Source organism: Pecten maximus, chromosome 5, assembly GCF_902652985.1.
Source record: "Pecten maximus chromosome 5, xPecMax1.1, whole genome shotgun sequence".
NCBI lineage: Eukaryota > Metazoa > Mollusca > Bivalvia > Pectinida > Pectinidae > Pecten > Pecten maximus.
The window spans coordinates 38,436,846-38,448,456 of record NC_047019.1 but is presented as its reverse complement, the minus strand read 5'-3'; the positions used below and the strand labels follow the sequence as shown (position 1 = coordinate 38,448,456).

General features: G+C 37.6%; 1 protein-coding gene across 2 annotated transcripts; it reads left to right on the top strand.

Annotated features, from left to right (window-relative positions):
* Positions 1 to 11,607, top strand: LOC117327985 (TIP41-like protein). Of its 2 annotated transcripts, none has more exons than XM_033885268.1 (9): positions 1 to 75; positions 2,229 to 2,357; positions 2,764 to 2,943; positions 4,181 to 4,283; positions 5,935 to 6,066; positions 6,772 to 6,867; positions 7,097 to 7,159; positions 7,691 to 10,273; positions 10,660 to 11,607. In XM_033885268.1, exons 2-8 carry the CDS (start codon positions 2,236 to 2,238, stop codon positions 7,817 to 7,819), a joined length of 825 nt encoding a protein of 274 aa, XP_033741159.1. In that variant the 5' UTR covers positions 1 to 75; positions 2,229 to 2,235; the 3' UTR covers positions 7,820 to 10,273; positions 10,660 to 11,607. The 2 variants fall into 2 exon arrangements, with proteins under 2 accessions (XP_033741159.1, XP_033741160.1); XM_033885269.1 differs by lacking the exon at positions 1 to 75 and adding an exon at positions 120 to 176.
* Positions 11,608 to 11,611: the final 4 nt, after the last annotated feature.

Below are 11,611 nucleotides of genomic sequence, written 5' to 3'. Positions count from 1 at the left end.
ATTATTGTTTTACACCAGTAGACCGGAAGTGAATTGTTTTTGATATAACAACATTGCGGGAGATTCACAGAAAAAGTAAGCCTATTATCTATATCGAGCCTTCTAGCTTCTATATCAAAAGCAAACAAACAGGCTGATCGTAACTAATAGACAAGACGATGTTCATGGAATTGTAGGTGATTGTTAAAAGTGATTGCTATCCTGTCCATTTTGTCTCTGTATATCCCGGGATATGCCCGAGACCACATGGCATGTCAGGAATCGCTTCATTACGGCCACACTAAAATAGGGAAACATATCCTTCATTATGTTATACAGTTGTTGTGGCAGTAGCGGATCACTTTGCATACAATCGCTGCACACGATTTTACGTGGTTTTTTTTACATGTATTATATATATCTCCAGAAAACTGTACTGTGACTGTGAGGGCATTTCGGTACACTGACGCTTTGGTACAATGACAAGCATTTCGAATTCATTTTCTTCTTCTTTTGTCGTTCGGCCTCCGTCAAAAAATGACGATTACGGCTAATGGGAGGCGTTGCCAATGCTCTTAAACGAAAAGGTGCAGGGATTTGGGTACAGTGAGAGGGGTTTTTAAAAAAAAAAATTTTTAGTGGAAACTAAGATAAAAGCGTTAGGTGGTGTGTTTATGGTGTGTGTTTGAGATCATCAAGGGCTGCATTTTGTATATGTGCCTTGAAGATCTCTAGTGTAGTGCATTGTACTGTTGCCACCGGGAGGAGGTTCCATTGTGTTATTGTGTGTGGGAAAAAGGAGTATTTATATGTGTCATTGGTGGCAGATAGGTGTCTGAATGTGTAGGGGTGTGTTTGCCTTGTCCTAGGGTCAGCTGGGTGCATGATGCCGTGTGGGTCTATTGCGACATGATGGTGAATGATTTTGTATAAAAGTATGAGTCTGGTCTTGAGTCTACGTGTTTGAAGTGTGGGCCAGTTGAGTTTGTCCATCATGTCTTGTACTGAACTTGTGTTGTGGTATCTGTTTTATACGTATCGTGCTGCTCTGCGTTGAATTTTTTCTATTTGATTGATTTGGTTTGTGTTGTGCGGGTCCTATATGGAAGAGCAGTATTCTAGTTTGGGTCTCACTAGGGCTTTGTATGCATGTTCTTTTATATGTTGTGAGTTTATTTTCAGGTTGCGTTTTAGGAAGCCCAGTGATCTGTTGGCGTTTGCAGTGATGTTATTGATGTGTGTATCCCATTTGAGGTTTTTCTGTAATGTGAGTCCTAAGTATTTGCTGGCGTCGACTTGTTGCAGTGTGTGGTCGTGTAGTTTGTAGTTATATGTTGTTTTGGTGCGTTTGTTTGAGGTGGATATGATGTTGCATTTGTTTGGGTGAAATTTCATGAGCCAGTCTTGTTCCCACTGTCCTGCTGCGTTTATGTCTTGTTGTAATTTGTGTGCGTCGTCTATGTTGTGGATTGTCTTTTGATTGCTGCCATCTGATCACTCCGAATAGGAAATACGTTAGTAGCATTGAACTGTTGAACGGACTCGTGTACAATATTATCGGTATTAGAAACTAGTCTATCTGTCCTAAAACCCTTTTTTAATAAAAATGTATGCACATAAAAGCGACACATGAGAATTTCTGTGGATGTTTCTAAACAACATATATATAGTCCCTTACATATTGAGTAACTTAAACTTGCTATTTTGAGTAATAAATAAGTTAATCATTATCAAATGCGGTATCGTTTGAAATGCATTATTTGTAACAGAAAAAGGACATTATCTGTCCAATAATCATAGTGACACTGGGTATATTTGCACAAGAATTGTTTATTTCTTTTATCTAACTTCGTGCTAAACTGACAATTTATATCACTGACATTTGCTCTCCATTAGTAAGTACACTGTATATTCACTGTGGGCAAATTTTCATGTATAGGTGAGCATGAATTTACATGTGTTCCTGAATGGAATACTATAAGCTCCCACCAGATATTGTATCGTCCCATATACCACAGATTAATTTGTCAGCCATCTGCCACCTATATATATATATAATTAAGCACCAATTAAATCAGAGTTTTTTTTCTTCATATATATAACTATGTTAAAATATAGTAAAAAAAAGAAATCTTTTCCCATCCCACTCCTCTCTGGCATTTCCCCTTCAAATTCTATTGTTGAAGTTGACCATGAGTACCATGTAGAATTAGAAGACTGATAAAATGTTTGTTTCTGTTCTACCACAGTTGAAACATGATGACAGGAGGTAATAAAGCCAGTGGCAAGACAAAAACAGAAAAATTCCAATTTGGTCCATGGACTTTAACTGCAACGGAAAGTCATATCCTGAAGTCTGAGGGACCAGAGAGAGAACGGTACAGTTCACGTAGATACTTGGTATATATATCATAATGTATGACACATGTGTATGTAAAATAGTCTGTTTTTAAATGTGAATTTCTACCAGCTGATATCTAAAATATCTGATATGACAGTTCCCATCTACATTGTAAGTTCTTGTTTTGAGATGTTGCTAGATTCTCAGTGAAAAAGAGATAAATACTCGCATTATACCTACAACTGTTTAGCACCATGGCCAGAGACTTATGGAGGGTGTCTTTATCAAAATAAATACCATCTTTGATAGATTGTGCTTTCAAGATTTGTTGATTCTTATAGGTAACTAAAAAAGTTGCTATTTAAAAACAAACTATGAAGTGACCATTTATGGTAACACAGTAAACGTTGTACAGTCTTGGTTCTGTGCTGGGTTGGTTACAGATTTGAAAGCCAGTTAGAATTGCCACAGTTTCCAGAGATGGTATTTGCTAACAACATACTTCATCTGGAACATATGGGAGGATTTGGAATAGAATTCAACACATTTGATGCACTAAAGATGGTTGATGCTCACCACGATCACCTGAAGGTCGCCGTTTCTGAAGCTTGGCAGGAAGCAAGGTCAGTGGTACCTAAAGCTGACAGATCAAGATCTTCCCATTGCAGAAGACCAAGTGTATAAGTCTTTACTATAGAGGCATGTGTTGCTGTAGTTCAATTAATTCATCTGAAAGATTACGTTGCCGTTCCTCTTGTGTCACATAATTACATTGTCTTGGTTAAAATATCTTACAAAATGTATTGTGTACTTACAATGTACTCAATATTAAATGCATTTTAGCTTTTTTTATGCCATACCATGGTGTCCATTATCCATCCATCCTTGTAAACACAATAACTTGAGTTAGTTACAACCAAGTTTAGTGAAATTTTGTACGCAGTCTCATATTAACAAGATCTCGGAGTTTGAAAAGTTTGAAAATGGAAATTATTCGGCAATAACTTACAGAGTTCCTTTTGTAATGATATTGTTATTGGACCTTGTGAACACGATAACTGGAGCAAATATCAATGAAGCTTGATGAAACTTTGTATGCAGCCATATATCGACAAGATCTCTGTGAAGTTCAAAAATGAGAATTATTCGATGGTAACTTACAGAGTTATTGCCCTTTGTAATAATATTATCAACAATTTTGCTCACCTGGTCCGAAGGGCCAATGAGCTTATGCAATTGCGCAGCGTCCATCGTCAATCAATATTTCCTTTAAATTGCTACTAGTCCTGAATGCCCACAGTGAAATGGATTTTGATGAAATTTGGTCTGGAGCAATATTGGGCGAAGGAGATATAACATTGTATAAACGGAGGATGTGGCTCCCCTGGGGTCAGAGGGGCAGGGCCCAATGGGGGAAAATGAGGTAAATCCTTTAAATCCCTATTTCTACAAATGAGATCTAATGTTGCAATTGTATAAATGAAGGATGTGGCACTCCTAGGGCAGTAGAAAGGGGGTCCTATAGGGGAAATTATGCAAAAAAAAAAAACCCACATTAAAATACTTTTTCTTTTTCGAGAATGACAGGATTCAGTCCACCTGTAGTTTGAACCATTGTTTGGAGAGGCAGTTCAAAAGTAGGAAAATGTTTGAAATATAACTCGAGTATTTTGCCAGTTTTATGAGAAAAGGAAGACTACAGAATGCTTGCAATACTCTGTCACCTGACTTGTGTTTGAAAAGATTAAGAGAACGTACCCTTTAGAAATTATTTCATGTTATCTTTCCTTAGTAAATCCTATTTGGTATGAAATGAATACAGTCAGTATTGTTGTCTGACTTTCCTGAAATTATTTGCAGAGCTGACAGTGAACATATAAAGGAGGTGATAAAGCCGTTTGATTGGACCTACACGACAGAGTATCAAGGCACAGTGTTTGGGAAGGGTGACACACAAATCAAGGTATGTTATCTACCATGGATTAAACATACCTTCACATGTAAATGGAATCTTCAACAAGCAACCTATACTAACCATACATATTATTTTACACAACATATACACAATATATGTATTCTGTATTAATTCAATGAACTTTTCAATATTTTCAGTTGTGCATAAAAAGCAATGAATAAAAAATCAAATTGTTGGCAAATTGATTTAAAAATTGAAACCTTTTATTAGGTCATCTGAGACGAAGTTCAAAAGGATGACCTTTACCTACATTCAAGGTCACAGGGGCCAAATATGCTAAATACAGTGGAACTTCGTTAACTCGAAGTCGACGGGACCACGAAAAAACTTCGAGTTATCCGAGTGTTCGAATTAAGCGAGTTATCGGTTTTGGTGAAAAGTTTGGTCAATATTTGTCAACATTATATAATCATTATAACTTCGCTCTGTCGCTCATCAGTTTAGTGTGAAGACTGGTCAATACATGTAAATATATATGTAATGTTTCGTTATGTCACTTGTAATTTGGTGTAGTTTTGCCGATATACAGTCACGATAAAGTTTCTTTCACTTAGTCACTTCAATAACGATCTGATGTGCAAGTCATGTTTGCAGAAGGTAAACGATAAAACGGAATTCGACAAAATAACAAGTTATTAATGTCAAAACAAATAACCGTTTAAGTTTAACACAGATTGCATACAAAACGTAACAGAACCATTACCTTTTATTGGACATATATAAAATACTGTTTGATCGGCCTACTTACTTTTTATTAATAACCACGCCATTTCCATGTGTATTAGCACCGGAAGTTGGGCTGCGCATGTGCGTATAAAATGTTACTGTAACTGAGTTGGCGTTTTATCCGATTTAATAGACAGCACTGACCGTTACAGTTGTACTCTGAACACCTCGGCAGTAATTACGCTATTGTTTCAGCAGTTTAAAGATTTAATAGGCGCCGTTGACTGTGTCATTTCTACACCTGTAAAAACATCAGCTGGGTAGATCTACCGGTGTGTCAGAGATTAGTTACGCTTGAGCGAACGGGTAGATGAGTTGTTGACTATCGTGTGTACTAATATCAGCGACCGCCTTGGGAAATTACCTGATGTAAGTAAAGCAGTACTTTTATCACCAAGACTTGTTGTTATAAGATTCAACCGACAATTTCTTTTATGAATTTATGAAACACTTATAATAGCATGTAGGTTAGTAGTGCCGATATGTTCAGTATTACAAACGGTATTTAGCTCTTAAAAAATGTCGGCGTTTGCCACCGATCGACGAAAATTATACTTCGAGTTATTCGAACATTTCAAGTAGGATTTTTATTGTTGGGACCAAATTTTTTCTTCGTATTATCCGAGTTTTTCGAGTTATCCGAATTCGAATTTTCCGAGTTTTTTTTACTAAGATAAAGAGAGAATTCGGCCGGGACCGGCGAGGTACTTTGAGTTAAGCGGGGTATTCGAGTTATCCGAGTTCGAGTTAACGAAGTTCCACTGTATATCAAAACTCAGGTGACCGTTAAGGCCCATGGGCCTCTTGTTAAATATCAGATGTTTTTTCAGCAAAATTAATTTTATGTAATGATCTAATTACGATACAGTTACACAGTATAGCTTATAAATAGTTCCTTAACATGATTTTGTAGGTGTCCGACACAGAAGAAAGAATAGATATGGAAAAGTTAATGGTCAAGGAGAAGATCATGTTTTATGCTGATATTCTGTTGTTTGAGGATGAACTTGCAGATAATGGAACCTCTATATTAAATGTCAAGATTGTAAGTACTGCATATGGTTATCATTCCCCTGCCAGTGCCATGCTTCATGGTATGTTGGTGAAAGTTGGTATGTAACTTCTGTGTGAGTAGCAGCAGATCAAGTTCTAGTTTCATAGTTCTTGAGTCAAAGCCATTACTGTTTTTAGCTGGGGTCGGTAGAGGACTTTCCCATGGCCAGCATGCTTGTTTAATTCAATATTAAATGGTGAGACTAAGTATTAACTAACTCGCTTATCTATTATAATTTATATACCTATATACATGTAAGATCAGTCTTCTGTGTGTAATATTTGGTGGCATTCATTTCAGTTATTTTCAAGTTAAAAAATGGCTGAATGAATTACTCACCTAGAGAAATATGGATGTGCCGACTGATCATTATTTAGTGTGAATGTTTGGTGCGATTCATCCATGACATATTGTTTAAGATAAGGTCAGCATTGTTGTACACTTGAATAAAATTTATCTCATGTAAGAGTGAGGTACAAATATTATAATTGATCAATCATCATACCTGTAAAAATATTATATAATTGATCAATCATCATGCCTGTAAACATATTATATAATTGATCAATCATCATACCTGTAAAAATATTATATAATTGATCAATCATCATGCCTGTAAACATATTATAATTGATCAATCATCATACCTGTACAAATATTAGATTTACAGTGTTATATGTATGTTTGTATTTACAGCGAGTCATGCCGACTAGTTTCTTTATCCTAATGAGGCTGTTTATGAGAGTGGACAATGTAATGGTCAGGATTAATGATACACGGCTTTATCACGAGGTAATCAGGATCTACCTAAAACATTGTTTGTATTACGTGTGGTTTTGTAATGTGTTAAATGAAAATTAGATTAGAATTTTCATCATGAATTTATTTTCTTAATGTGATTCTAGAATTTTCATCATGAATTTATTTTCTTAATGTGATTCTACAACTCTTGAAATACTAATTGACTTCCATGATTTAATCCAGACACTTACTTATTATAGCCATGGCTTTGTATTTTCAGGCAGAGAACAACTTTATTTTGAGAGAATTTACTAGCAGAGATGATCAGATAAAGGATATCAAGGTACAAAATAAGATGTTTGATACCTACCTTTGTTAATTACACAACATAAAAACAAGTCTAGTATGAACATGGCAATAACTAATACCTTGGTTTGTAGACAAGTAATAAGATTACTGTGACCTCATTATAAATGGGGTCACAATATTGTCTTAGTGGTGAAAAATGTACAGTCAAAATGTGCTTGTCTTATTAAGAAATGAACTAGAAAAGGTGTGTTTTGTTATTTTCTTTAATACTAATATGCATGAGTTATGCTAAAAAATATAATCTTAGATTTGTGTGTAAAAGAACTTTCAATTTTCACTTAAGGTATGCCATAATTAGCCCATGTCTATTTTCGCCTGACATGTGTTGTAACTAAGATGTTTCTAATCTCACTAAGGCATACATAATTTTTTGTTTTGTGTAATGAACTTTCACCTTATGTTTGCCATAGTCAACAAGTTTCTGCTTTCAGTTTAGTTGTATTCTAACTTCTACTTTCATTTTAGGTGTACCCTAACTAACAAGATTCTACTTTCACTTTACTAGGCTCCTCCACATGTCTTGACACAACCAAATGAAGTCCAGAAATACCTGACTGTGCGGAAGGAAGTGTTTCAAAAATTAGAATTTCCTGTTGTATCTAAAGACTCAAATACTGTACCCCAACAGACGTAACCAGTAACAACTAAAGGACTTCATTCTATGATTTGCTCACTGACTCTAGAGATAAAGATGGTTTCTATTTGACACAAACCAATTTTGATATTGAAACCATTACCTTTATTATGGTGATTGCTGGCATTGTCAGTTTGTAAAACCACAGAAAGCCATAATATGTGATTTTTCTATCACACAGCACCAAGTTATTGTTAGTGTGCCAGTCAGTCTGAAATGAGTGGCTGTTAGTGTGACCACACAGCACAAATGTACAATGACCGCTATAGGCAGTTATTTTGAGTGATCGGCAGTGTATAAGCTGTCAGGATGATTTTCAGTGATTGGCAGTGTATAAGCTGTCAGGATGATTTTGAGTTATCGGCAGTGTATAAGCTGTCAGGATGATTTTGAGTGATCGGCAGTGTATAAGCTGTCAGGATGATTTTGAGTGATTGGCAGTGTATAAGCTGCCAGGATGATTTTCAGTGATTGGCAGTGTATAAGCTGCCAGGATGATTTTCAGTGATTGGCAGTGTATAAGCTGTCAGGATGATTTTGAGAGATTGGCAGTGTATAAGCTGCCAGGATGATTTTGAGTGATTGAAATTGTTTGAGCTGTTACGATGATTTTGAATGAAATTATTTTGGCTCAACTGTAGGTTTATTTTTCTGTGATACCACCTCCCCTGGCTGAACTAACAGTTTGGATACAAATATTTTGTCAATCCAAAGATTTCTAAGGTGTGCTCTTACTTCATGGAATCATTGCTTAAATTTTACATAAAACTTAGATATTCATTAAACCTGAGATGGCCTTCTGCTGATTTCTAATATATAATAATATTAAGTCTGCATCCCAGGACTTTTTTGTTATAATGCATTTTAAACTGACAAGCCTGATATGAAATACTGTTGTAGGGGTCTTTAAGCTACCAACAGATCATAATTCCGTTATACAAGTTTTATAAATAGCTGGGTAGGGGTGATACTTATTTGTTTATAATAATGCAGAGCTTTTTACTACATTACGAATTAATGATCCAAACTAAATGTTGTCTTGTTATAACACACACTTAATTAAGAGGGGTATCTACTTTGACTGTCCGTCCATATGTCCATACAAAGCATGTGTTCGTGAACCTCCTACGTGGGGCAGTTGCCAGGTACTGACCATAGGCCGGTGGTTTTTCTCCAGGTACTCCGGCTTTCCTCCACCTCCAAAACCTGGCACGTCCTTAAATGACCCTGGCTGTTAATAGGACATTAAACAAAACAAACCAAACCAAATCGTGAACCTCTGGACAGATTTAGTTCATGCTTGCACCATAACATCACATCAGGTTCTACACCGGATTTTGGTGATCATCAGTCAAGGTTAATGGGCAAGGTCAAACTTGACCACTTTATGAAGGCTCACAGAAGAGTGTGTAAGCCCTTCTTTCACTTTTCTGTATTATTTTACGGAATAATATTTATGTTTTACTCGTGGAATTAAGGTAAAGTTAAACTAGCGAAGGGACTATGGGTTACTGTAATAAGCACAGGTACTCTATGTTACTGTAACTAGCACAGTCTATAGGCCACTGTCTAGCACAGGAGACTGTAGGTTACTGTTTACTGGCACAGGGGACTGTAGGTTACTGTTTACTGGCACAGGGGACTGTAGGTTACTGTTTACTGGCACAGGGGACTGTAGGTTACTGTTTACTGGCACAGGGGACTGTAGGTTACTGTTTACTGGCACAGGACACTGTAGGTTACTGTTTACTGGCACAGGGGACTGTAGGTTACTGTTTACTGGCACAGGACACTGTAGGTTACTGTTTACTGGCACAGGGGACTGTAGGTTACTGTTTACTGGCACAGGGGACTGTAGGTTACTGTTTACTGGCACAGGGGACTAGGTTACTGTTTACTGGCACAGGGGACTGTAGGTTACTGTTTACTGGCACAGGACACTGTAGGTTACTGTTTACTGGCACAGGGGACTGTAGGTTACTGTTTACTGTTACAGGGGACTGTAGGTTACTGTTTACTGGCACAGGACACTGTAGGTTACTGTTTACTGGCACAGGACACTGTAGGTTACTGTTTACTGGCACAGGGGACTGTAGGTTACTGTTTACTGGCACAGGGGACTGTAGGTTACTGTTTACTGGCACAGGACACTGTAGGTTACTGTTTACTGGCACAGGACACTGTAGGTTACTGTTTACTGGCACAGGGGACTGTAGGTTACTGTTTACTGGCACAGGGGACTGTAGGTTACTGTTTACTGGCACAGGACACTGTAGGTTACTGTTTACTGGCACAGGGGACTAGGTTACTGTTTACTGGCACAGGACACTGTAGGTTACTGTTTACTGGCACAGGGGACTGTAGGTTACTGTTTACTGGCACAGGGGACTGTAGGTTACTGTTTACTGGCACAGGACACTGTAGGTTACTGTTTACTGGCACAGGACACTGTAGGTTACTGTTTACTGGCACAGGGGACTGTAGGTTACTGTTTACTGGCAGGGGACTGTAGGTTACTGTTTACTGGCACAGGACACTGTAGGTTACTGTTTACTGGCACAGGACACTGTAGGTTACTGTTTACTGGCACAGGGGACTGTAGGTTACTGTTTACTGGCACAGGGGACTGTAGGTTACTGTTTACTGGCACAGGACACTGTAGGTTACTGTTTACTGGCACAGGACACTGTAGGTTACTGTTTACTGGCACAGGGGACTGTAGGTTACTGTTTACTGGCACAGGACACTGTAGGTTACTGTTTACTGGCACAGGGGACTGTAGGTTACTGTTTACTGGCACAGGGGACTGTAGGTTACTGTTTACTGGCACAGGGGACTAGGTTACTGTTTACTGGCACAGGGGACTGTAGGTTACTGTTTACTGGCACAGGGGACTGTAGGTTACTGTTTACTGGCACAGGGGACTGTAGGTTACTGTTTACTGGCACAGGGGACTGTAGGTTACTGTTTACTGGCACAGGGGACTGTAGGTTACTGTTTACTGTTACAGGGGACTGTAGGTTACTGTTTACTGGCACAGGACACTGTAGGTTACTGTTTACTGGCACAGGGGACTGTAGGTTACTGTTTACTGGCACAGGGACTATAATTTTGCACTTAGCCAATTAGACAGTAAATGTACAGTTTATCTGAGGCTTGTCTCCTAACCTATCACCTACAATGTTTGGTTTGTGTGCATCTCATTGGATGATGGAGTATAACTTACTGAAATTTGGTCTAGTACCCCACTATAGTGTACAAATGCATGTGTGTATAATATAAATGTGGCTCTCTACATACCAGGTCTGGTACAGAGGCTGAATGCTGTATTGCTGAAGTAAATGTATCTATACCAGATATTCTATTGTATTTTACATAAACAACACGAGTACACACTTAATGTACATTGTATTGTATTAAACTGGGTGCTGGCACCTGGTTTGATTTTGTTTTGAAAGAAGTAACTTGTTGTTGGTGAGAAAATGATTGTGAGAAAATGATTCTGTTTAGTTAACCTGGCACTGCTTGTGTGAATTCTCAGTCTACTTCTTTTTTTCATTCCACAATTTTTTCCACCTGACCATAAGACCTAGCCCAGGGATTATGATATTTTTGGTATGAAGCTTGCTTCCCTGTGGTATATGTAAGTATGTAAGGTTGATGTCTAATTTAGGACAGATCCATATCTAAAGGTGACAAAAGTGACATGATTGAACAATGTAACAAAGGTGTTATCTACTCACAAGTGCTGTTGATTTAATTTATTTTCAATAAATTTTAAATAATGACAAT

What these genes read in the sequence shown, in the direction of transcription:
- LOC117327985 (XM_033885268.1), top strand. Translation starts at nt 2,236, where the DNA reads ATGATGACAGGAGGTAATAAAGCCAGTGGCAAGACAAAAACAGAAAAA. An exon ending in CTATATTAAATGTCAAGATT is followed by an intron (nt 6,067 to 6,771) that starts GTAAGTACTGCA and finishes TTGTATTTACAG; the next exon opens with CGAGTCATGCCGACTAGTTT. An exon ending in ATCAGATAAAGGATATCAAG is followed by an intron (nt 7,160 to 7,690) that starts GTACAAAATAAG and finishes TCACTTTACTAG; the next exon opens with GCTCCTCCACATGTCTTGAC.